The 26845-nt window shown below is 44.5% G+C and overlaps 1 protein-coding gene across 1 annotated transcript in view; it reads left to right on the plus strand.

Annotated features, from left to right (window-relative positions):
- Positions 1-26279, plus strand: part of GFUS (GDP-L-fucose synthase) — a 37984-nt gene extending 11705 nt beyond the window's left edge. Inside the window, exons 2-11 of the mRNA XM_068237897.1 lie at positions 1496-1648; positions 4911-5025; positions 8293-8421; positions 9834-9907; positions 13641-13774; positions 16263-16327; positions 17553-17619; positions 17769-17848; positions 18445-18544; positions 24801-26279. Coding sequence (XP_068093998.1) covers positions 1506-1648; positions 4911-5025; positions 8293-8421; positions 9834-9907; positions 13641-13774; positions 16263-16327; positions 17553-17619; positions 17769-17848; positions 18445-18544; positions 24801-24856 — 963 coding nt within the window. The 5' untranslated portion in view covers positions 1496-1505 and the 3' untranslated portion in view covers positions 24857-26279. The remainder of the gene's footprint in view (positions 1-1495; positions 1649-4910; positions 5026-8292; positions 8422-9833; positions 9908-13640; positions 13775-16262; positions 16328-17552; positions 17620-17768; positions 17849-18444; positions 18545-24800) is intronic.
- Positions 26280-26845: the final 566 nt, after the last annotated feature.

The following is a 26845-nucleotide window of genomic DNA, read 5'->3' on the forward strand; positions in this document are numbered from 1 at the left end:
CTGCGTGGAGGCTGACACCAGACAGGTAATGTATAAATGCACACCCACACTACATACATTTATTGCAGTGGCGGGGGTTACGTCGTCTCGTCGCTCATTCGCAATTTGGCCGCCGTACCGCTGCGCGCCCGACCAACCAACTTCGGCCCGACATCTTCCAGCATGCGCGATCGACCGTGTGGCCAATTCCTGTCCCAAAATTGGTCGCTTTGTCAGCCGAGCATGCACTTGGCAGCACCAATTTTTATCCAATTCGATTATAATAATCAAACTGGATGGTCGATTGGTTGGTTGGTCTGTTAATGTATGGCCTGCTATAGGCTAGGTCCACACATGGGGTCCTGTCAGTTTTCGGCAGTTTGCATGTTTTGTAAGAGTTTACTTTGGCTTGGTTCACACATAAATGAGTGTGTTCACGCATAACAGAAGGGCCGGCGCTCCTAGTAAGGCTAAGGGGGCAATTGCCCCAGGGGCCCCAAGTAATGCCAGGCCCCGCCAAGTCTCCCCCCCCAACTTTCAAACACATGCTCGCTGGGACCACTGAACCGACTGTTGCTCCCCCACCGTGGTTGCTGCCTGCTCCGTCCATGCTCTCCGGCTCTCCCTTCTCAGTGACCCGACGTGTGTTATTGTGGTCACTGAGAAAAGAAAGGCAGTGAGCTTGGAGGGATGAAGACAGGAACTTGGAAGGACCACACCAGGGGACATGTGAGTTAGCATTAGCGACAAAACTTTGCAGAGGCATTAGCAACCTGGGGGGCAGAGGCTTCAGCCCCCAGGGAGGACATGCTGAAGGCGACGGAGAAGGGGGAGGGTGCCACTCAGCTCGGGCCCCCCGGGTTAATTTTGCCCCAGGTCCCCTGGGTGGCTTCAACCGGCGCTGCATAAAAGGTTTATTGTTCCAATCCGGTCAGGTAAAACTAAGGACCCGTTTCCATTTGCGAATGAGAGCCAAAGCGACTACCCATCACCTCTGCTCCCATTTGCGTCACTTCCGCATCCCCTGATGTGGAAGTGAATGGAGGAGATGGCGGGAGTATGAGGCCGTGTGAGAATCTGCCGCATGCTGCAGATTCTCTGACCGCTCCGCAAAACCAGCACGCAATGTAAACGCTACCATTGCCGTGCATTGGTTACAATACAGCCTCGGTGGGATGCGTCTGTGTAGCCGAATCGCACCGCGTCTAATGCAAACCGGCCCTAATAGAAAACTGGTGAAAAACTGACAGGACTGAACTGGAAATGTACAGATTTGTGTGTGAACCAAACCTTACCAGCATATTAGCTTCTTTATACCGCAAAAAAAACAAAAACCACAACTGTCTAAACATGCAAACAAGCTTTAGAAAGACAAAAGGGCACAGCCTCCACATGGCTGGACCACTGACGCCTACTTTTTATGAGGAATAAGAAAAACATTAAAATGGATAGAGACGGCATGATTCTGTCACTCTCAATACCACCATGTATGCTGATGATGTTTCTGATATGACAGGACTGGTAAAATGGCAGAGAAGAAACCAAAGCGGATCTTGGTAACTGGCGGCTCCGGCCTGGTGGGAAAGGCCATTGAAAGGGTGGTTGCGGACGGCGAGGGAAAGCCTGATGAAGAATGGATCTTTGTGGCCTCCAAGGATGCTGACCTCAAGTGAGAACATATTTATGGTTTAGGCCACCCAAAAATCATACTTAAAGGGAACCTGAAGGGAGGGGTAAATGGAGGCTGCCATATTTCCTTTTAATCAATACCTGTTGCCTGGCAGCTCTGCTGATCTTTGGCTGTAGTACTGTCTGACTCACACGCCTGAAACAAGCATGTGACTAATCCAGTCAGACTTCAATCAGAGCATCTGATCTGCATTCTTGTTCAGGGCCTGTGGCTAAATGTAGCAGAGGATCAGCAGGACAGCCAGACAACCGGCATAGTTTAAAAGGTAATTAATATGGCAGCCTCCATAACCCTCTCGCCTTGGGTTCCCTTTAAAGCGGATCCAAGATGAAAAACTAACTATAACAAGTAACTTGTCTATTTATCTTATCTAAAGTTTAGTTTCCACAGCATATCTAGCTGCAAACACCTGCAAAAGTTTGATTATTTATTTCTTTGATGCAATGAGGGCAGCCATGTTCTGTTTGTCACATTGTCACAGGCTGAGGGCTGGAGATGCTATCAGCTTGCCTGTGTGTAAATTCAGTCCCCTATCCTCCTCCCCTCTGCCTCTGAAATCAATGGCTAGTAACCTCCTTCTCCTCCTGCCCAGACTGAGCTCCCATAAGCCCTTGCTACAGTGCCAAGGCACAAAAGGAGCTGTGGGCGAGGCCTTTTTAGTTTATAGGGAATTAGGGTATTAAAACAGAACAAAAAATCTATTTGGCTTGAGGATTGCCCTATAAACTATATGTAAGGAACACAATTATGGAATGAGTAAAAGTTTATCTTGGCTCCACTTTAAGGCTAGTGTACACTCTCCTTAGGTTTGTCTGTCACCATGTTGTCATTGGTTATGCGAAATTGCAAAAAAAAAATTATAAACCATTGGAGTCTGGAAAATGTCCCATGTTAGAAAAGCAGGCTGTGCATTGCAAGACATAAGAATGCCAGAAATCTACTAGGAGGCTGCCATTCACCTCAATTTTGTATACCTGCCATTTGGCTAGACCAATGAACAAGGAATTGGCATCTGTGTTTTTGTATTCTAAAGGTGGCCAATGGCCATACATCTAGTGAGGATGGGCAGATTCAACCAAGAGATAAATCTCTCGCTCATCGAATCTGATCAGAGAGAGACTTGTCAGCTTCCCATACACCGCAGGCTGATTCCCAATTGGTTTTTATGCTGAAATTGATCCGGAATTGGCCTTGCGACGGCGCATCCGCTGCCTCGCCACACCAACGATGTCCCCCTAATGTTAAATGTCCCTCAGGCGGCCAGTGCAAGGTGGCCATACATCAGGCGATTTGCGGCCGATGGACCAACAGAGTTGATTATTATAATCGAATTGGATGAAAATCCGTGTCACCAAGTGCATGCCCGACCAACATTGTGACCAATTTTGGGCCGAAATTGGTCGCATTAGTCGATTGCACATGCTGCAAGATGTAGTGCTGACTTGCTCGATCAGGTGTGCGGCGGTAACAGCGTGTGATTTCCAGACGAATGCAACGAAACCCCCGGCGCTGTCCCCCCAGTGCAAGTGATAGGTTACCTGTCCGCAGCCTCCGCTTGTCCTCCGCTGGCTCCAGGATTCCTCTGCTCTCCATACACGCAGGCCCCCACTTGTTTGCCTGGTAAGGGCGCACGTTTGTGACGTCAGATGTCACACGAGCGGCCACGTTACTAGGCAATCACGTGGCATGCGTGTATGGAGAGCGCCCGGAGGCAGTGGAGGAGAAGCTGAGGCTGCGGACAGGTAACGTATCGCTTGCACTGAGGGGACATTTAACATTATGGGGACAGCATCGAGGTGGCACGTGCGGCGTCACAAGGCTAATTCTGGATCAATTACAGCATGAAATGTATCAGGAATCAACCTGCGGTGTATGGGCAGCTGACAAATCTCTCTCTGTTCAAAGAGAGATTTGTCTCTTGGTCGAATCTGCGCATCATCGCCTGATGTATAGATACCTTAAAGGACAACCGAAGCGAAAATAAACTAATGAAATAAACAATTGTATCTATCTTCCTTCTCCTAAAAATAACTTTTTTAAAGATATTCCACAGTTTTTTATTTTATGTTTAAATATACTGTTTTTAAGTTTTAACGGTTTTTTGTTTTTGCTCAATGACACATTGATTGAAGTATGCCAGAGCTAAAATCTATGACCTGAAAACTATTGACCCTTTGTATCTCTTTCCTGCTCTCAGAAGCCATTTTCTGCTAGGAAAGTGTTTTATAGTTGGAATTTCTTATCAGTGAGGGACACCCTGTATTCACTTCCTGTCTGAGTCAGGACGGAGTCAGCCACTTACATACCTGATATTTAACTCTTTCAGGCAGAGAAAGGTAAAAAAGAAATGCAGCATAGTTATTAGTGTGCTAGGTACTGTACATACCCATGTCTATCTCATCATGTCACACGTCACTTCCATTAAGACTTCACAGTATTTTATAGTTGCAGAATAAAGAGCAATAAACTGATATGGGGGTAACAGTCTGGCTTGCCGGATGAGCGTGGTGGGTGGACAGAACTACAAATTCTTGAACAGTCAGAACCATTCACACTTGTGCATTCAGCTGTCAGTTTACTTACTGACACTCTCACTCAGGCCCAGTGCACACCGAGCGGTTTTTGGAGCGATCCGCCGGCCGCATCCGCCTCTAAAAACGCTTGTCTAATGTATTGCAATGGGATGGTGCACACCGGCGGTTTTTGCCAAGCCGCAAACGCGCCTCCTGCTGCGCGTTTGCGGTTTTCAGAAGCGTTTCGTCCTCAATGTAAAGTATAGGAAAAACGCAAACCGCTCTGAAAAACGCTAGTTCAGAGCGGTTTGCCAGGCATTTTTGTTACAGTAGCTGTTCAGTAACAGCTTTTACTGTAACAATATGTGTAATCTGCTACACAAAACCGCACCCAAAACCGCTAGGTATGTTTAGAAAACCTCTCTAAACATACCTAGAATCGCTCTGAAATCAGCTCCCAAAACCGCTAGCGTATTGCGGATCTGCTAGCGGTTTTGGTGTGCACTGGGCCATACTCGCTCATCTTCACCAGCGCTGTACATAGTCATGTCTCTATCTGTCCCTCAGAGGTGCTCACAATCTAATCCCTAGCATTGTCTATTGTAGTCTAGGGCCAATTTATTATTTTTAGAGTGAAGCCAATTAACTTCTGTAAGGTTTTTTTGGGGGGGTATGTGGAAGAAAAGGATGGAATTATGTTTAACATCGTATTATTCTCCCTCCCACAGGAGTGCATCAGAAACACGAGCGCTGTTTGAAAAGCACCGGCCCACCCATGTCATTCACCTGGCGGCCATGGTGGGGGGCCTTTTCCGTAACATGAAGTATAACCTGGACTTCCTGGTGAGCCACATTGATGTCACAGATCTGTCATGTCCTGTGTATTGGCTGTGTGCGCCATCATTTGGGCCAGGTTTCTGTCGAGGCAATATAGGCATGCTCTGCATGGGGGCAGCACTTGCAGGGCTTCTGTGTATGGAAGACTGGGCTGCATGTAGAATGGGAAGAGGAAGCAAAGGCTTTGCTTGGGATGCTGTTGTACAGGAAAGAAGGGCTGCTGGGTGGAGCAGCACATGGCGGGAGGTTACTGTGCATAGACGACTTGGGCTGCTTCACGTGGGTGATCTTGCTGTACATGGAGACGGGATGCATCAAAAAGTATAAATCTGGCTCTTGTTGGCCTGCATCAGCCAGTGAGAGTATTCTAGTTCTATAATTCTCTTGATTAGCTGCATTAATCTTGACTAAAGGCTCTCACTAATGTGTATATTCATGTTTAAAATACAGCAATAAATTAATCTTGTGCTGAAAAAAAAGAATGTGAACTATGGGTGTGAAAATATGATGGGTGTAACAAAAAAAGTGCAGGGAAGGTTCTAGCTACAATGGGCCCCTTCAACAAAAGTAACTTTTGGGGGTGTGGCCGGCCTGTAGCATCGCCCCACCCCCTGCAGCAAATAAACCATCCAGGGCTCCCATCCCAGTCACAATATCTATATGCGTCAAGGAGAAAAAGACATCTGGGCACCGTCAGGTTTTGCAAAGCATTCCACCAATTTTATTGCTTCCCCATCACCAACAGATACATGCAAGGTAAATGGCCTATCAGCCGTTTCGCAAACAAGTTGCTTCCTCAGAGACTCTGAGGAAGCAACTTGCTTGCGAAACGGCTGTTAGGCCATTTACCTTGCATGTATCTGTTGGTGATGGGGAAGCAATAAAATTGGTGGAATGCTTTGCAAAACCTGACGGTGCCCGGATGTCTTTTTCTCCTTGATGCATATACAATAGAATCTGGTCTGAAGGCACACCAGGTATCCACACATACCCCCATCTGGTTTGTCAGTACAGCATCTAGTGCCGATCTGGAATCCTTTTCTCCTTGTCCAGTCACAATATCATTAGATGTCCATCATATGTCCCCAAAAGCATTGTTGGTGCCCCCATTATTCCCCTCCTCCTTTACCTTACAAATCCAGAGTGTACACACACTAGAGTCTTTCATAATCCAGGCAGGCAGAGCTGGATGTACAGCTCAGGAGCCTGTAGGCACAGGCGCTCTTGCGCCTTAAACCCGCCCCTCAATTCAGGCCACACCCCCATATTAGGTAGGCATTCCTGCTACACTGACTAGGTAGCCAGATTTTCCCCAGTATTTGGTAACCCCATTAATCTAACCTAGGTAGCAGATGTGCAACCCCCCCCCCCCCCCCCAGTATAGGGAGCCAGGTGTGCCCCTACCCCAGTATTAGGTAGCCTCCCAGTAGGTGGGGGGACATTTGGGGAGGAGAGCCGCCCCTCCTAAATAAGGCGCCTGTAGGCATGTGCCTACAGTGCCTGATGGTAAATCCGTCCCTGCAGGCAGGACACAGGAGCTAGTACTGTACTCTGTGCTCTGGACTTTTCCCAGCCAGTGCCTCTCTTCCTCATTCCCTGCAGGCAATAGGGTTCCCATAGATGGAGAGGAGGGGGGATGAGTCTATTTCATATACAGCAGACTCTCGCTATAGTAAACTCTGATATAGTACACCTCTGGATATAGTAAACTCAGTCCTCAGGTCCCAGCAAATGCACCTGTATAAATATACACAATCTTGATGTAGTAAACGTCTGATATAGCAAACTACTCTTCTTGGTCCCTTTTTGAAGTTCACTATCAAAAGATTCTACTTTATTAGTTTCACCTTTTTTTTAAGTTGAATTACTGAAATAAATGAACTTTTGCATGATATACTAAATAACTTTTTTCAAGTTTCACGTGTATGTGCAGCACTGTGCAGAGCTCCCAACTGTCCCTCTTTGGGAACCGAATCCCCTTGTCCCTTTTTTCTTCCTCATTTGTTTCTCTTTCAGGACTGATGTACAGATCTATGTAAATATGTTTTTCTACTGAAACATGAGTTTAAAGGCCCGTACACACGCCAAACTGTAGTAAACAACGGGTCAGCCAGACCCTTCCGCTAGGCGGACTTTCTGCCGACAGTAGCACGTGTGTACACGCTGTCGGCAGACTGATAAGACTGTTTCTGACAGATGCGCTGAGCGACAGCGTGCTACTGTCGACAGAAAGTCCGCCCAGTGGGAGGGTCTGATGGACCCACTGCTGTGCCGAGGCAGAGGGGAGAGAGGCTCCAGCCTCAGGGCGCAGTGTAGGAGGGGGTGCACAACTCACTCCGCTATCATTCCCCTATTGTATTTGAAGCCGAGAAAAATAAGAAAAGGGGATACATGGCAGTGACTGCAAGCCAGATAACTAGAGATTAAGGTTTTGGGGGCACGGGGGTGCCTCTTAGTCTAATAGCAAGCAGTGTGTGGCGGCTGGGGGGAGGGATGGAGGGGCACACTTATTGTCTCAGCCTTGGGTGCTGGAGGACCTTGTCCCGGCTCTGGACGGACCCGTCGTTTGCTACAGTTTGGCGTGTGTACGTTCCTTAACTGACTCTAAACTTTATTCCTATCAATTAAATTAAAATATTTCTGATGTTAAAATGAAGAAAATGGTTAAATGCAACTGTGCTGTTTTTTTGTATATTTTCTTTAGCACTCCCTTTCTGATTGAGATCACACACCCACCCATATAGTAACCATTTTTTATACACCCTGTTAATACAGTTACTTTCACACATTGACCAGCAGTGTATGCAAATTACTTAATTGCTAACACTACAATAATACTCTGCTGGCCTGATCTGGTAGAAGAGCGTTTTGATAAAACTTTTGAATGAGGCTCCCAATTTTTTCCATATATAATAGTGCCCCTGAATCACCCAGACTACCTGGGGCTCATGTTCACCCACTGCATTCACTCATTGGTCATCCCTAAAACTGAGCAATTTTTGGCTACTCTGAGCTGGTGGTTTTGTAAAAATTGAGGAGGTGGAGTTGGAGTCAGATGGTTTTTGTACTGACTCCACAGCCCTGGGTTGCACCTCTTGAACACTATATCTGTCCTTGGAAAGTAGGTTTTGGCACTTGGCAATAAGTGATTGGAATATAAATAATGCTGAGGCTGTAGCTAGGCCACTGATCATAGCTGATCAATCAGGAATAAATGCTTATGAAGGCAGTCTTTACTTATCAGTTGTGATAATTGTTACATTTTCCTTCCAGAGGAATAATCTCCACATCAATGACAATGTCCTGCACTCTGCATATGAGGTGGGTGCGGAGAAGGTGGTCTCCTGCCTGTCTACCTGCATCTTCCCAGACAAGACCACCTACCCTATTGATGAGACCATGGTAGGTATAGATCATGATGTCTGAATTTATAGATGGGGTAACTGAGCCGCTACTGTAATGATTAAGAGATGGAGATTCATCTTTAATTTGTAAACACAGGATGTTAACCTTTAGCCTGCTTCCATGAAAGCAGGAAGTAGATACACCAGATTTATTACAGGATTTTTGTGAGCTGTAACAAAGGAATGTTTTTCTTTTAAAGGTTATTATGCTGTTGCTTACCTCTTTAGAGCAGAGAGGAAGTTGTGAGCTCAGGTCCACTTTAAAGGGAACACATGCCGAAGCTCGGGTACAAAAAGAGGTAACTGCCTAAAGAGAGGAAAGCCTCAATAGGATCCTGAGGCTCCCCTCTTTAGGTAGTTTTTTTTTTTTTTTCAAAAATTTTTTAGGTTAAGCAAAGAGGGGTTCTAAGTCAGACAACCGAAGTAGGTTTTCTTATAAAAAGTATCAAAATTTATTTTATTAAACGTACAAACGTATTTTTTTTTCTTTTGTCTCATTCGCGAGCGCGGCCCCCTCCTCGCCCATCAGCGTGGCCGCGCATGCACAGTAGCACGGAACCATTCATGTACAAGCGGTTCCAGCTTACTGCGCATGTACTCAGCTGCTGCGCTTATGGCATAGGAGGTGCGCGGCCCTGATTGCAGACAATCTGTTGTCAGTAATATTCGGGGGGTGAGTGGCATCAGAACACCGAGGGAAGCCTCTATAGGACCAAGAGGCTTCCTCCTATTTAGGTAATTATCTCCTTTTTCTACATTGACTAAATAATTTATAAAGCAATATTGTGTGTGGAAAAAAAAAATTGTTTATCATGTTTTCATTACAGTTCCTCTTTAACCGCTTTGCGGCGGCAGCCCCAGGACTGCTTAACGCGGATCGGCGTAAGGTCCTTGGGGCGTGGTTTGCGGGCGATACGCGCACATCTATGCTCTGATGGCGATCGCCGCTGGGAGACTGTTAGATGGCGAAACCGCCGTCTTTTATTGCTGTACAGCGCCTTGATCTAAGGCAGCGCTGTACTACGGACAGCTATGTGACACGGCTGTCCCCTCCAGAAACAGGGAAGTGATCGGCTGTCATAGCTTCAGCCTATGACAGCCGATCACGCTGATTGGCTGGTGGGGGGAGGGAGGGGCAAACAACACAACAAAAACCAAACTAAAATTTAATAGATAGATATTGACAAAATAATAAATAAACATCTGTTGGGGAGAAGGGGGGTGGGGAATCACTTGTGTGCTGAGTTGTGCGGCCCTGCAGCGAGTCCTTAAAGCCGCAGTGGCCCATTTACAGAAAAATGGCCTGGTCTTTAGGGTAGTTTAACACTGCGGTCCTCAAGTGGTTAAATTGTATATAATTTATTTTCTTTATTCTTACTCGCGGTTCTCCCATCCTTTTCCTTATTTCAGATTCACAATGGACCGCCTCACAGTTCCAACTTTGGTTATTCTTATGCCAAGAGGATGATTGACGTCCAGAACAGGTATTGGCTTCCGTTTTGCATGCGTTTCTATGGCTGTATTGGCGTATAAATCTGTACATTTCTGGGCCGGTCAGTTTTTTTTGTATGTGTTTTCTATGGGTGTGTCACACATAAAAGGCCTTACATTTCTGGTCTAGGCAGGTAAAACTGATAGAAAACTGATGCAAAACTGACAGGACTGGAAATGTACAGATTTATGTGTGAACCAAGCCTAGCACATTGAAAATTAATGAGACTGAGCTAGGGCCTTAACACACTATTGGCAAAGAATGTTTTGATGAATTGTATAGTTGCTTTTCAGGCAGAGGCTTGATTATAACCCACTGGACTGAGGAGGAGGAGGGAGGAGGCATGACTAGGTTCCACGACTGAGGCAGCTGCAATCCCTGTAAAACCCTTAAGGACACCTGAGGAGAAAAAAAAACAATTGTATCTATCTTCCTTCTCCTAGAAATGCCTTTTTAAGCTATTCCAGAGATATTTTTATGTTCAAATCTATTTTTAAAGTTTTAACTGTTATTGTTTTTGCTCAATGACATAATCATTGAAGTATGTCAGAGCTAAAATCTATGAACTATTAACCGTTTTTATCTCTTTCTCAGCTCTCAGAAGCCATTTTCTGCTAGGAAAGTGTTTCATAGTTAGAATTTCGTATCAGTGAGGGTCACACTGTAGTCACTTCCTGTCTGAGTCAGGACTGAGTCAGCCACTTACATACCTGATATTTAACTGTATCAGCAGAGAAAAAAAAGGAACACAGCATAGTAATTTGTGTGCTAGGCACTGTACATACCCATGTCCATCTCATCATGTCACGTCACCTCAGGCAGTGGCGTCCCTACCATTGGGCGCAGGGGGGGCGTGGCGCCCCGGGTGACTGACACTCAAGGGGGTGTCGCTACGACCCCCACATGGTAGGGGAAGAGCAGCGCTAGGAGGGGTGGGGGACAGCGGCGGGGAGGGGGGGACGGATCCCCCTCCCTTACCTGGGTCCTTCTGCCTCTCTTCTCCGCTGCCCGCCCTGGGACCCCCCAGGTGTTTGATTCCTCGCAGCCACTGCGGGGACTGCCTCCTGTAGGCAGAGCAGGGCTACGGGAGATAGGCTGCCGAAGCCCTGCACTGGAGACTATTTGTGTCTCCAGTACAGGGCTTCGGGCGCCATCTTCCGTTAGCCCTGCACTCTGCCTGTCAGCGTGGGAGATTTGGCTGCAGGAGGATCGTCGTGGGAGCGTCACATCAGAAGCCGGCCAGGTGAGTGAAATTTTTTTTTTATTTTTTTTTTTTTTTTACAGGTTTATTTTCTGGTGCCTGCACCCCACATAGCGATAATTTTCTGGTGAATACTGCCCCCATTATGATTATTTTCTGGTAGAATGCTGCCCACTTTACGATTTCTGGTGAAATGCTGCCAAGAAGCACCTATACCTGCATTACCAGGGAGCACCTATACCTGGCAGTGCCGCGCTTAGTATGCCACATTTGCTCCTTTTTTTGGGGGGGGGGGGGGGGAGGGGTGTCTTTTATAATAACCCAGCACCGGGTGTCAAATGCCCAAGGTACACACACTGACCTCGGGGTATCTTTTAACTTGCACCCCTCCATCAAAAATTTGGTATGGCCCTCCTACACCACCTTATATTGGCAGCATACATTACCTGTTGTCAGTGGAGCTGGCTACACGTCCTTTTACTCCCCTCTTCAGCTGTGCTGTACAGTGCAACTCCTTGCGGCTCTCTGATGCATGTCACATGACCTGCAGGGATAGGAGAGCCACTGGGAGCTGCACTGTACGGCACTCCACTGACAACAGGTCATGTATGATGCTTTTGCTGCCATGCTCTGCATCTCACAACAGAAGCCCCTTCCCCCCACCCTGCAATGGCGGGGGGGGGGGGGGGGCTATTTTTAGCACCCCTGCTTTTAGGCCATGGCTATTCTGGTACTCTGCGTGGTTTATGTTCTGCCAGTGGAGCGCTGTTAAGAAACACTGGGTAAAAACAACCAAACTATATTTCCCCTCATTGCCCAAACATATTTACGCTTTTTTAAACAGCCCTATTTCCTTAAAAGGAGGGATAGCAGTGAGGTACAGATCATTCACAAAAGACACATCTTCTGCTAGCTAAATATGCCAAATTCTGGTCCCATGATCTTCATACTACCGTAATATAGACACCTTCTTATATCCAATTGGAAATCCTTGAACACACCCTCATTAACTCATCTTCTACATCTAACACAACTTAACTTGACTTTGGAATTAAGATTAAGGGCCCAAAAGGAGAGAAATGGTCCTGGCTTTGTCATACACTTCACTTAATGGCAGTATTTGTATAGCGCCTTTCTCCTGTCGGACTCAAGAGCGCTTGCGAGGCAGCCACTAGAGCGCACTCAGTAGGCAGTTGGCAGTGTTAAGGAGACTTGCCCAAGAAACTCCTTACTGAAATAGGTGCTGGCTTACTGAACAGGCAGAGCCAGAGATTTGAACCCTGGTCTTTTAACACCATCTCTCTAAGGCTCTATTCACACTGGCGTTTTGCAGGAATGATCTCCCCCCCCCCCCCCCCCCCGCGATTTCATGCGGAAAAATCACTGAACAGTGCTGGCGATTTTGTCGCGATCGCGTTTTGCGTTTTGTATAGCACTGAAACGCGATCGCCTGAAAATTGTGCAGGCTACGCATTTGGCGGTTTTTTGCCCATTTTTGGGCGATTTGCGGCGATTAGCGCAAATCGCCCAAGTAAGAACGGACCCATAAGGTTTCATTATACTAGCGCTTTTAAAAATCGCTAGCGTTTGAGCGTTTTGCCAAAATCGCAGCAAAATGCACTAGTGTGAATAGGGGGCCTAGAAGATTCAGGAACCAGATGGCAGGGGTAGAATAAGCTTAATGGATATGCTATATTGGTATACATTTTTCAACTCTTTTCTCTTTTTATGTTACTTTTATATAGCAATGGTAGAGGTGTACTTTGTTTACTTTTTGTGCATCTTTGTATACTTTTGTCTTCTAATTTTAGTTGCATGGATTATACAGTTAATACTGTCAATTTTGGGAAGACTGTATATGTATAAAAATCCTTAGCACATGTACTTGCCAGAGGATTACTTTAATTTTGGCTACCTGTGAGTTGGCACGGCCAGAGGCTACTGCATAAATGTGTGTAATTCTCTGTTTCTTTTAGGCCCACGCGGCGCCTGTGATCGTGTTTTTGACTGTTCCATTTTACAGCTTGTCTGTTGAAAAATGTTTCAATAAAAATCTGAATTTAAAACAAAACAAAACAGTGCAGGAGATTTGGACACAGCTGGCGCCACCATTGGCTGTAAAAGGAATTACGGCTATAGCGGCGCTCAGTGAGTAATTTGGGCGCTGTCAAGAGACTGACCACAGATTACAATAAAAACACTGTAATTTGCTGCCAGCAGTACCTGGAAGCCGACTTGCATCTTTCCCCACTATCCCCGGCAACCCGGAGGGGGAATAGTAATTAGCGCCACCCAGGGACTTGTGCAGGAGAAGAATGAGCAGTTTTACAGCTTTACCCCTGCTCCTGAATTTCCTGGCGGCTTACTCATATGTTTGCCTACCAGGAGGTTGTACTATGCTACCTAGCCTTACCTGCTGGTGTTGTATCAATGAAGAAGATGAATATTATATTATTATCTTGTACGCGGATGTCTATCAGATTATATTGGCTTTACTCATACTCACCCTCTCTCCATCCTTCAGGGCGTACTACGAGCAGCACGGCTGCAAGTTCACCTCCGTCATCCCCACTAATGTCTTTGGGCCACATGACAACTTCAACATAGAAGATGGCCATGTCCTGCCGGGTCTCATCCATAAAGTGTATCTGGCCAAACGTGAGCATCTGTCTATCCTGCTGCCTGAAAGATTGAGTTGTCTTATAAAGTGCTCTGTCCAATTAAACCAAGATCATCTAATTGCTCAAACTGCTTGCAAAGTTTTCAACACCAGGGAATCATGAGCTGGCAAATGGACCCAAACAGTGCCAAAGTATACAATCGTGAAGGAATAGACCAGGGGTCTCAAACTCAATTTACCTGGGGGCCGCAGGAGGCAAAGTCAGGATGAGGCTGGGCCGCATAAGGAATTTCACAATCGCGGCGCATCGCCGCCTCTGCCCGCCCCTCTCACTCATCCTTCACAGAGAAAGGCGGGGAGAGGCGGCGATCCGTGCGGCGATTGACGTCAGGAGGGGCAGAGCTGAAAGCTCTGCCCCTTCCAGGAAATGCCGGCGGATTGCCCCCCGGGCGATTTGCAGCCCTCGTTTAGCGGCGGGGATGCAGCGGATTACTTGGGAGCACTGAAGCGAACTATAAGGAAGCTTTTGCCGGAAAGGGCCACAAAATATTGTATCGAGGGCCGCAAATGGCCCGCGGGCCGCGAGTTTGAGACCCCTGCAATAGACTGAGTGGCAACCTGGATTTTAGCAATTATCGCCCAATTTATTGTATCACAGTAAAACACGCACAATGTTTTGGCACGAAGGCCTTTGTCAAGTGCTACTTGACAAAGGCCTGGGTGCCGAAATGTTGTGTGTGCTTTACTGTGGCTATGATGCAATATATTGGGCTATAATTGCCAAAATCCAGGTCGCGACCCAGTCCATTCCTTCACAATTATAAAGTGATCTGGTCAGGGCTGTAACACTTGTGAATCCAGAAACCTACCATTTCGTCAAAATATTACAACTTTCTATGGATAACAATTTTCTTGACCGCTTTTTTAAAAAAAAGCCCTATTTGCAGTTATATGCAGAATGCACAGGAAGATCAATGGCAATCTTGCTGGGAATTGATTGCTCCAGTCACTATATGGTGGCTCTTTCATCTCTTCTTATTTTCAAGCAAATTCCTGTTTCGCTGTGTCTGTTGAGCTTTCACATGTGCACTAAAAGCGCCCATTAACGGTACAATATTTTTCTCAGATGCGATCATGTAATCAGATCTAATCTAGTACAGAAAAACACGTATGTGGAGAAAATCGACAAACTATTCTATTGGTCGATTGGAATAAGGAATTTTGCCAATCGGGTTGTTGGAATGTACCATTTGCATCTGAATAGAAAAAGTGCCCTAATAAACTAATTTATAGGAGCCGTCCATAATGGCCTTCTGATTACTTACGATTCGGCAAATCTGATCAAATGATCGCATTTGAGGAAAATATTGTACAATTAATGGGCACCTTTAGTGGGATATGCATCTATGAATGATATAGATGGATTTATAAATTAATAATAATAATAATAATAATAATATAATATGCATCTATGAATGATATAGAGGGATTTATAAATAAATAAATAATAATAATAATATAATATGCATCTATGAATGATATAGAGGGATTTATAAATAATAATAATAATAATAATAATATGCATCTATGAATTATATAGTGGGATATGCATCTATGAATAATATAGTGGGACATCTTTCCTTCCAAGTAGATAAAGCACGGCACCAGATGCTAAGGTAGATCCAGATGTACAGCTGAATCTATGCCTGGACAAGATGTGTACGCCATGAAACCAGTAATCCACTTGTATATTGAAGAATTAGAGGAGGCACTAAAACATCCACAACCGAGCACCTTTATTCAAAGCTGGGTACAGACATGGCGGTATAGCGGTGGGTGGGCATTAAAAGGCCTGAGGGCCCTTTTCCACTGCACAGCGATTCAGCAAAATCTCAAAACATAGGAATCACGGTAGGTATTTTTCAGTACCGCGATTCAAATTTGACCAAATCGCATTCGGAGGCGATTTTTTTTTTTTTTTTTTTTTTTTTTTTTTTTTTCCCCCACCACGATTTTGCAATGCAATTGCATTGCTTATGCGGAATCGCAATTGCTTAAAAAAAAAAAAAAAAAAAAAAAAAAAAATAGTGACAAACAGCAATCACTAGCGTTTAGTGATTGTGATTGCAATTTCTAGTGGAAAAGGACCCTGGCTGCGGTTTTACTGAAGAGCTTCATCAGAGGCCACTAGTACAGTAGTGGCCTCTGAGGAAGCTCTTCAGCAAAACCGTTGGGCCTTTTAACGCTCACCACTATACCGCCATGTCTGTACCCAGCTTTGAATAAAGGTGCTCGTTTGTGGATGTTTTAGTGCCTCCTCCTGTTCTTCAATATACAAGTTGATATGGTGGGATATGTAAGAATGATTTTTATTTTTTAAATTTTTTTTTCTGTTAACCATCATGCCTGATTTAAGCTGCTAATCAAAAATTCCCTTTAAAAATGGATCTGTTCATATTCCCTTGTAGTTGGCTCTCGTTATAGGATGCCACTTCTAATATATTTATATGTAAATTGTACTTTCAGAAAACGGCATTCCGCTCAGCATTTGGGGCACGGGCACGCCACGGCGACAGTTCATCTACTCTCTGGTGAGACATTTTACCAAAATAAATACAGTTTGATATAGGTGGAGGTAATGACCAATGTGCTTTTTTTTCCCCATAGCAATAGCAATAGCAAAAGTAAATTAAAGTGAACCCTTGGTTGCTTAGAAAATGCAAAAATTCCTTAAGTTTACATCTTTACATTAAAAAAAATTAAAGGCAAACCTGTGGCCTGTCCTTTTTGTGACATAAGATGTAAAACATTGCAAAAGTAATGTTTGTTACTACATGAAGCCAATAACCTTTCCCAGCATGCATTTGAAATGGCAGCTTCCTGTAGGCATAGTCATGTGGTCACAGCACAGGGGAAATTAAAGGAAGGCCTTCTAGCTTTAAGGCTAGGAGTACACTTTGCACAATTGCATTATGCGTTTTTCTAGATTGCTCTCCTGAAAAAACGCATGCAATTCTGCAAAGTATGCTCCTAGCCTAAGACATATTTACACTTGCAGTGCCATATTGTTTTTCTGCTGTAGAGAATTTAAGGCTTGTACACACATCCAAAAAAAAAGCACACTACCAACCAATGACATGACCGAACGCATGACCAAGTGATTGTACGACTTGTATTTTCCACACACCATTAAACTGAACAACCAACTCATTTGCTTACTGTGCACGCTAGCAGAACGACTGACTGCACGATATGGCCGCATTCAAAACAAGTACAAGTTGTTCAAACAACTTGTATACAAGTGGCTAACTGCACGATATTAGCCCAACAGTCATTTGAGTTGATCGGCCAGTTGGATCGGGCAAACTGCCTGCTGTCAGATGCTCATCTAGTCGTTTGTCATTCACATTCACACTTCACACGCCCAGCTATTGTCCAACAGACCAAGTTTGGATGATGGGTGTAAAAGTTGCACGTGTGTGTTCGAGCTTTTAGAAGAATCCATAAAGGTCCGCACACTCAATGAACCAAGTTCCAGGTTTTATTCAAATAAAATGACACAGTTCCATTTCATACACCAACGATTCGTTTCGGGCCCCGTGGGGTCCCCTTTGTCAAGGCAACAAAAACATTCTGCAATATTGTCTCCTTCTCAGGTCTTGTGAAGTGCGTGGCTCAACAGCTCAGCTGTTTTGCGGAGCACCTACACAGTACTAAGCAATTGGTTTTATCATCTGAGCTGACAAGTGCATATGTGACAAGTGTACTTCTGCTTTTTTATTTGTACTTGACTGGGATTCCTTGATAATTCCACAGGATCTAGCGAGACTCTTCATCTGGGTGCTGAGGGAGTATAATGAAGTGGAGCCCATCATCCTTTCAGGTGAGCACAATGGCCTGTAGGCAGTGCAGAGACTAAATGATGCAGCACATATGGCCTGGAATTATTAAACATGTATATTAAATGTATAATGGACAGAATTCCATGAAATGTACTTTGTGTAATTGGCTTTGTACTCCTTTGTCTTCCAGTGGGAGAAGAAGATGAGGTGTCCATAAAGGAAGCTGCAGAGAGTATTGTGGCTGCCATGGACTTCAAGGGAGAAGTCCTTGTATCCTTATGTCATGCCTTGATTGGTTGGTGTGGGTGGGGCTGAATGGGTAGAGGAAGCTGGTGGGGGTGCGGTCCTAAGTTTGCCACCGAGAGTAGTGATCTCTCCCCACTGTAAAATGTTCAGCTGTTTTTTGTTTTTCTTAGAAAGGGACTGTAGAAAAAATAACCTAATGAATAAAATTGCTTATTTTTTACAATATTCGTTTATAGATTTAGCCAGTGTTTGCCCATTGTAAAATCTTTGCTCTCCCTGACTTACATTCTGAAACTTATCACAGGTGGTGAAATCCTTAGTTCTGTACGGAATATTCGTTACTGAGAGTTCTATGCACAGAGCGAGACACTGGTTGCTTGGCAGTTGGAAAAAGTCACTATTTCCCACAATTCAATGAGGTTCACAGATGGCAAACTGTCAGGACCTTGGTCGTGATATCACAACACACCGTGGGAGGGGTCACCACAATATCAACCATACAGACCTCCCTGATCTATTTGAGAAAAGGTAGAGATTTCTCGTGGGAAAGGAGGTATCGGCTAATTACTGGGATGGAAGTTCAGTTATTGGTTAAATTTCCTCTTTAACTCCTTGCTCAGTTTGACAGCACGAAATCTGATGGGCAGTTTAAAAAGACAGCAAGTAACAGCAAGCTAAAGAAGTATCTGCCTGATTTCAAGTTTACCCCATTTAATCAAGGTAAGTGAAGTATTATTTAGGTGGACTGATCTGATGTGTTGTATGTAGACCTGTGGATTTATGCAGATCATGTGCAGCAGAGTGAAAACACCACTCAAAACAGAAATCTCAACCCCTGCAAAAATAACCACCCTCAGAAACTGTAATGCTGGATACACATGATACGTTTTTCAGCTCGATGTTCCATCCGATCATTTTTTCCGTTCGATCCTCCGCAAATCTGAGCTCGTTTTTTCTTTTTTTTTCCATTCTCTTCTATGAGACCCAAAAAACGATTGGAAGGAATATCGGACATGTCGGAAATTATCTATCGAACTCCCCTATCGAGTGGAAAAACGTATGGTGTATTTCCAGCATTACTGTGCTCTTTGTGCGAGATATGAGAGCATTACAGGGAGGGCTGTGAAATGTTATGTAGCTTAAACTTGGACCAATAAAAATTGACAAAAAAATTTTGATTGGTCCAGTTTTGAGCTGCATATAATTTACATGAAATTTGAATGCATGGAGAAATGATTTGCTTTTTATTGACCATCCCTAATTGGCAGTATTGCTAACCTTGTACTAGCAGCTTTGCTTGGTGCCCGCTTGTGCTTCAGGCTTGGTTCACTTTGGCATTAAAAACAAAACAAAAAAAGGTCCGTTTAGCGGTCCTTAACCTTGCATTCATGGCATGCTAACGGAACGGAGGGTCACTGATAAAAATTGATCCGTGTAACAGATCAGTTTTTGTTCAGTGCCTCAGTCACTGAGACCATGCCATAGGGCTCCTAAATAGGGATGGACAATGAGATGCAATTATTCTAGGATTATGCGAATTCTGTCTGCAAATGTATGCAGCTGGAATACGAATCTAATCTAGCCTAGTTGAAATTTTGATTGGTCCATTTTCAAGCTGCATACAGTATTTGTGCCTAATCCTGCATCAACTCATACATTTACCGTATATACTCGCATACAAGCCGAATTTTTGACCCCCAAAAAGGGGGTCAAAAGTTGGGGGGTCGGCTTGTATGCGAGTCTCTATTGTGGTGGTGGTGGTCCGCGGCGCCTCCCCGCCCGCTCGTCCCCTCCCGCTCGCTCCCTCCCGCTCGCTCCCTCCCTCCGCGGCCGCCGCTGCTATTACCTCTTCAGCCGGCGGCCGCTTCCTCTACTGCGGGGGCCCCTCTCGCTCTGCTCTGCTCGCCGTGTATCACAGCAGCGTGCCCGGCGCTGCTGCTGTGACGAGGCAGGAGAGAGCGGTTCCCCTGGTAACGGCGACGCCGTTACCAGGGAAACCGCTCTCTCCTGCCTCGTCACAGCAGCAGCGCCGGGCGCGCTGCTGTGATACACGGCGAGCAGAGCAGAGCGAGAGGGGCACCCGCAGTAGAGGAAGCGGCCGCCGGCTGAAGAGGTAATAGCAGCGGAGGGAGCTGCGGGCGGACGGGGATCACTAAACTGGGCACTATACTTGCTATACTGGACACTTTACTGACTATACTGGGCAGTTTACTAGCTATACTGGGCATTATACTGGCTAAACTGGGCACTATACTTGTTATACTGGACACTTTACTGGCTATACTGGGCAGTTTACTAGCTATACTGGGCATTATACTGGCTAAACTGGGCACTATACTTGCTATACTGGACACTTTACTGGCTATAGAAAAAACGGAGACGGCACACCAATGGCTCAGCAAACAACTGTATTGAGTATGCAGAGGCACAGACACGACATGTTTCGGGCGTAGCCCTTCCTCAGGCTACGCCCGAAACATGTCGTGTCTGTGCCTCTGCATACTCAATACAGTTGTTTGCTGAGCCATTGGTGTGCCGTCTCCGTTTTTTCTATTGTACAAGTATATGCAGGAGTGGTGGACCTGCAGGAGTTCAAGGCACCGGCAGCGGTCTAAGTTACTTGGACCTGACAGGTGAGCAAAAGTGTGGAACAATTACTTTACTGGCTAAACTGGGCAGTTTACTAGATATACTGGCTATACTGGGCACTATACTGGCTAAACTGGGCACTATACTTGCTATACTGGACACTTTACTGGCTATACTGGGCATTATACTGGCTATACTGGGCACTATACTGGCTATACTGGGCATTATACTGGCTATACTGGGCATTATACTGGCTATACTGGGCATTATACTGGCTATATACTGGGCATTATACTGGCTATACTGGGCATTATACTGGCTATACTGGGCACTATACTAGCTATACTGGGCACTATACTAGCTATACTGGGCACTTTACTAGCTATACTGGGCACTATACTGGCTATACTGGACACTTTACTGGCTATACTGGGCACTATACTAGCTATACTGGGCACTATACTAGCTATACTGGGCACTATACTAGCTATACTGGGGCACTATACTGGCTATACTGGGGCACTATACTAGCTATACTGGGGCACTATACTAGCTATACTGGGCACTATACTAGCTATACTGGGGCGCTATACTAGCTATACTGGGGCGCTATACTAGCTATACTGGGGCGCTATACTAGCTATACTGGGGCGCTATACTAGCTATACTGGGGCGCTATACTAGCTATACTGGGGCGCTATACTAGCTATACTGGGGCGCTATACTAGCTATACTGGGGCACTATACTAGCTATACTGGGGCACTATACTAGCTATACTGGGGCACTATACTAGCTATACTGGGGCACTATACTAGCTATACTGGGGCACTATACTAGCTATACTGGGCACTATACTAGCTATACTGGGCACTATACTAGCTATACTGGGGCACTATACTAGCTATACTGGGGCACTATACTAGCTATACTGGGGCACTATACTAGCTATACTGAGGCACTACCTACCCATACTGGGCACTATACTAGCTATACTGGGACACACTGGGGGGATCTCGCGGCCTGCACCAATCCAGCATTTCCTACCCCCGGCCAGGGCCGGATTTCTGCAAAGGCCTCAGAGGCCACGGCCTAGGGCGGAAAAAAATCCAAAGGATTAAAGGGCGGCAGGACCTGAGAGAGATAAGAGGCTGCATGTCAAAATAATTTCTCCTGCTCCGAAGCCGCCCCGGCTTTGCTGCACACACAGACAGTCAGAATTCCAGAGCTCTGTGTATTTTCCTTACTTCGTGGTGTGCTGGTGTGCAATGATACAAGCTTCAGTTTATTGCCAGGGGTGAGAGAAACATGGATCACAATGTAGACAATTTCTGATCCAGTAGGTAACAGAATTATTTCCACTTTACAACTCAAGCTGGGCTAAACAATGTATTGCTGGTCAGACTCTGTTAATGACTTGAGACATTCCTTCTCCTCTCTCCCCCTGGATTGTAAATCTTAAACAGAAAGATAAGGTGTTTTTTTTTCCTTAGAGAGATTTATTACAGCCCATTCTAAGCTAAATCTTAACCCCTTGCTGGCTCATTTTAAAGGCAGCAGTACTGTCTGCAGTAGTATGAGATAGACAACTTCTCTATAATTATAATGGCAAATGTACTGTTGTATACTTTTGTATTGTTACATTCTGTTTTGTATACCAAAAGTAATAACTAACACTAAAAATAAAAAAAAATATATATTTGTACAGTGTTGGCAAACAGTAAAAAAAACACCTGTGAAAGAATCAGTACAATAAATACTATAAAATAGATGCAACAGATCTGTGATTATAGAAGAGCAGAGAGGGAGATGAATGCCGCTCTGCTACTTCATGCCTAGTACACACCATGCAATTTGCCATCAGATAGATGGGTTCGAATTGATTATTTCTGACAGGTCTAATCTGATTTCTGATCATTTTTCTAATCAACTTTGTATAAGTGATCGGAAAATCAATTCAACCCATCTATCTGGTGCGTACCAGGCATTAGGGACTCACTGCTCTAACAGGAAAAACAATCATTCATCATTTTTCAGAGAGAAAACATTCATAAGTATACACAAGTCACTAAAACAGGCATTTCCTCCTGCAAACAAGTGATCGTTAAGGCTCATACACACATCAGACTATAGTCTTTGGAAAATGAAAGATCACAGACCAATCTTACCACCCTTCCATGTAGTATGAGAGCCATACCTACACAGTCTTTTCTATGGAGCTGAACTCCCCATCAGAAAAAAATCTTTGCAAGATGCTGCACACACAGATGCTGTACACATGCAACAGATCAGTATCTGCAAAAGATCTGTTCCTGCCAAAGATCTGTTCCTGCAAAATGCATTCATAGTCTGAGATCTGCAGATCATCATACACACCTTGTTTAACTGACATTCATCTGCAGATCAGACAATCTGCAGATCTGAAAATCCATCCTGGTGGATCTGATCTGCAGTTGATCTGCAGATGAATGTCTGTTAAACAAGGTGTGTATGATGATCTGCAGATATCATAGACTATGAATGCATTTTGCAGGAATTGATCTTTTGCAGGAACAGATCTTTTGCAGATACTGATCTTTTGAATGTGTACAGCATCTTTGTGTGCAGCATCTTGCAAAGATTTCTGTCTGATGGGGAGTTCAGCTCCATAGAATAGACTGTGTAGGTATGGCTCTCATACTACATGGAATGGGGTAAAATTTGGTCTGTGATCTTTCATTTTCCTAAAGGCTCATACACACATCAGACCATAGTCTTTTAAAAAATGAAAGATCACAGACCAATTTTACCCCCTTCCATGTAGTATGAGAGCCATACCTACACAGTCTATTCTATGGAGCTGAACTCCCCATCAGACAGAAATCTTTGCAAGATGTTGCACACACAGATGCTGTACACATTCAAAAGATCAGTATCTGCAAAAGATCTGTTCCTGCAAAAGATCCGTTCCTGTAAAATGCATTCATAGTCTATGAGATCTGCAGATCCTCATACACACCTTGTTTAACAGACATTCATCTGCAGATCAGATCCACCAGGATGGATTTTCAGATCTGCAGATGATTGTCTGATCTGCAGATGAATGTCAGTTAAACAATGTGTGTATGATGATCTGCAGATCTCATAGACTATGAATGCAATTTGCAGGAATGGATCTTTGGCAGGAACTGATCTTTTGCAGATACTGATCTTTTGTGCCTGTACAGCATCTTTGTGTGAAGCATCTTGCAAAGATTTCGGTCTGATGTGGAGTTCAGCTCCATAGAATAGACTGTGTAGGTATGGCTCTCATACTACATGGAAGGGTGGTAAGATTGGTCTGTGATCTTTCATTTTCCAAAGACTATGGTCTGGTGTGTGTGTGTGTGTGGGGGGGGGGTTGGTGGTACTGGGCCTAGGGCACTGGGAAGTCCAAATCCGGCCCTGCCCCCGGCTTATATGGGGGTCAATCATTTTTCCCTGGTTTTTTTAGGTATAAGTTGGTGGGTCGGCCTATATGCGGGTCGGCTTATATGCGAGTATATACGGTAATTCAAATCTAATTCAGATCCCAAGTTGTAATCCGTATAGTAACTCGCACCATTTATGCAGTAAAAACGGGCCAGACGCTGCAGTGAAATCCAGGAATTCAGCACAGGCCGTCTGAACTGCTTCAGTGAAAATTGAACTTTTGTTAAAAAAAAAAAAAAAAAAAAAAAAAATCTGTGATTTCACTGTGACTTAATACATTGCAAGGATTATCGATAAACATTTGTTTACTAATATCATATTGCAGAAAAACTTGGGCAGCACCAATATAATTTTTTTTTTCCCCTGTTTATTTTATGAAAGTGTTTTTTCCCTTGAGTAGATTTGTTGGTTAGGAAGTCGGCTGTGTGCTAGAAAATGTGTTACCCCTTCCTCCACCAAAACTTGATATATTTCCGATATATAAACTCCTGAAACTTTGAGGCCAGTTTCACACTTGTGCGGCCTCTCCCGCTGCGGCAGAATCGCACTTCACTAAAGCCCCTTTCACATTACCCTGCGACAGACAGCGCAGACAGGTTAATGCGCATAGGCCCGCCCCCTGCTGGAGAGGTTGTATGTCGCCGGGATTCCCCTGAGGCTGCACATGCAGGCCACGCTCTGTCCACACTCACTGTGTTGTCATAGACTTGTATCACTAAATAATCCATGTGGTAGGCAAGGATCCTGCAGTAATGGATGGATGACTTTGCGGTAAATAACTACTTCTGTTGCATAAGTGTGAAAGTCTCCATAGACTTGGCGACCTCTTCCCATAAAAATGCAGAGATGTAATGGCCTCTGACTTATGGAAAATCTACTGCTGACTTAAGTGATGTTTCTTCAAATAAAATGTTTTGGTTTTTTTTTCTTCTTTTGCAGCCGTCCAGGAAACGTGTAACTGGTTCAACACCAACTATGAGCAGGCCAGAAAGTGAGGTGGAGGCTCCTGTCGTCTAGAGAGGGCACACACTGTTGGCTCAGGTGTCTGGAGTTTGGGATTAGGGTCTTTAGTGTCGGTGGTATAAAATAGGATAAATCATCTGGGTCTGCACAGCAGCGATCTATCTCTGTCCCTGCTCTAGCTGGATAAACAGCGATTTGTGTCAGAATTCCACAAACTCTTGTCTGGCAAAAGAAAATGTGAAAAACTGACTCCACCTAAAACGATATTGCAGTTTTGCGTACAGTCTGGAAAGTCTGTGAATCCTGCTCTGCCTACTCCTACCTCACAGGAGCACCGTTGTCATTGCCACCAAAATGTACCATTCTGTTTCTACTTCTGCTCTTATCAGAGCTAAATGTTATGGCCACATCCCATCTCATAAATTCTCAGTAATGAAGGTTAAGAATGCTTTACATTGTGTACCAAAACACTAAATTGCTTGGAAGGGAGTCTAAGCATCTGTAATCTGTTTCAAAATGTAGCGATGACCTCATCATTTAGCGCCCGCATCTGCCATTCTTCCGCTGCACAAGAGAGAGGAGTTAGCTTTGCATCTCCTCCAGAACCCCTAAAATCTGCTAGCGTTTCCATCTTCCTGATGGTTTCATGGGATATAGACTGTAGCACTCTACAGTACAGTTCCCTTGCTGGCTGCACACACTATTATGGTTTATATAATCATCATTCTTACATAAAGTTCATATGAGCTGCGATGGAGCAGAGTGTTCAGTATACACAGATAGGCACCCAGTATAACAAGTCAGAACTCTTTACTGAAGAAAAACGTGCAGAGATAAATCATCCAACACCATCAGGAAATGCAGTTTTTTTTTTTTAAAGAACAGAGTGAAACACAGAATGAATACAGGAAGTCACAATACCATAGAGATCATTGCAGCACCTTACATAGGTGACATCTTGTGGTTGCTTTACTATACTGCAGTTTAGTATTTGTTGAATCTAAGAAGCTAATCTATCACAAAGCAGTGATTTTGCCCCATTTTTCCTCTGTACTCTCAATTTATAGGGGCATTGTTCAGACCATGGAGCATTCAAACTGGCTGCTGACTTTGCTCTCCCTCCTTTAGCTCTGTAGAGGGGCACAGGCCAACAACTGGAAGATCATAAAATACAGTTTACTCTAAAGAATGGGGAATCCAGCCCAGATGGCGACACCTTCACTATATCACGGTGGGTAGGCTAGAGACACAAAGTATCAGGAAAGTTCCCCCATGGTGTGGGATCCACAAGATGCAGAAGCTGCTGCAATACTCAGATCACAGGTCTGCACAGGAAAGTGAAATAACATTTTGGGGTGGAGTTGAATTTTTAAAGATTTTTTTTTTTCATTATTTTGCTGTAAACTGCTGTTGTAAAAAAAATAATCCTGATTTGATTAAATCCGTCTATGCAAATGTGGTGGATGTAAGTCATTATTTGTTACAGAAGAATTTTTTTTTGCGCATTTTGTGCTACAAAGCTGACCAGTGCTTGTTCCTCCCTCCCCCACTCTCAGCAATGACTATGAATTGTCTCCACTCAAAGCCCACCTGGTACACACCTTCAATTTTGATTGACCCTCAGACTACATGGAGGTTGTAAAATTGGTCAGTGATTGGCTATTCATAATTGAAAGTGTGTGCCAGGCTTTAAAGGACAACTGAAGCAAGAGAGATATGGAGGCTGTCATATTTATATACTTATAAGCAATACCAGTTGACTGGCTGTTTTTTGCTGATCTTCTGCCTCCAACACATTTAGCTATAGACTTTAAACAAACCTATGTAACTGATCATGGGCCATATTCAATTCATTTTTTCATCTGAGTTTTCTCCTCCTGGGTAATATTTTCACACATTTGCCCATATGCAATTACTTTTTTTCTCCTGAGTTATCTCCCGGGTGATAATTTTCAACTTCTTCTTTTTAAAATAACTTTTTTCAGCATTTACAACTGAAAAAGTACCAAAAAGTTGGTGAA

The sequence above is a fragment of the Hyperolius riggenbachi genome, chromosome 5 (genome assembly GCF_040937935.1).
Source record: "Hyperolius riggenbachi isolate aHypRig1 chromosome 5, aHypRig1.pri, whole genome shotgun sequence".
NCBI lineage: Eukaryota > Metazoa > Chordata > Amphibia > Anura > Hyperoliidae > Hyperolius > Hyperolius riggenbachi.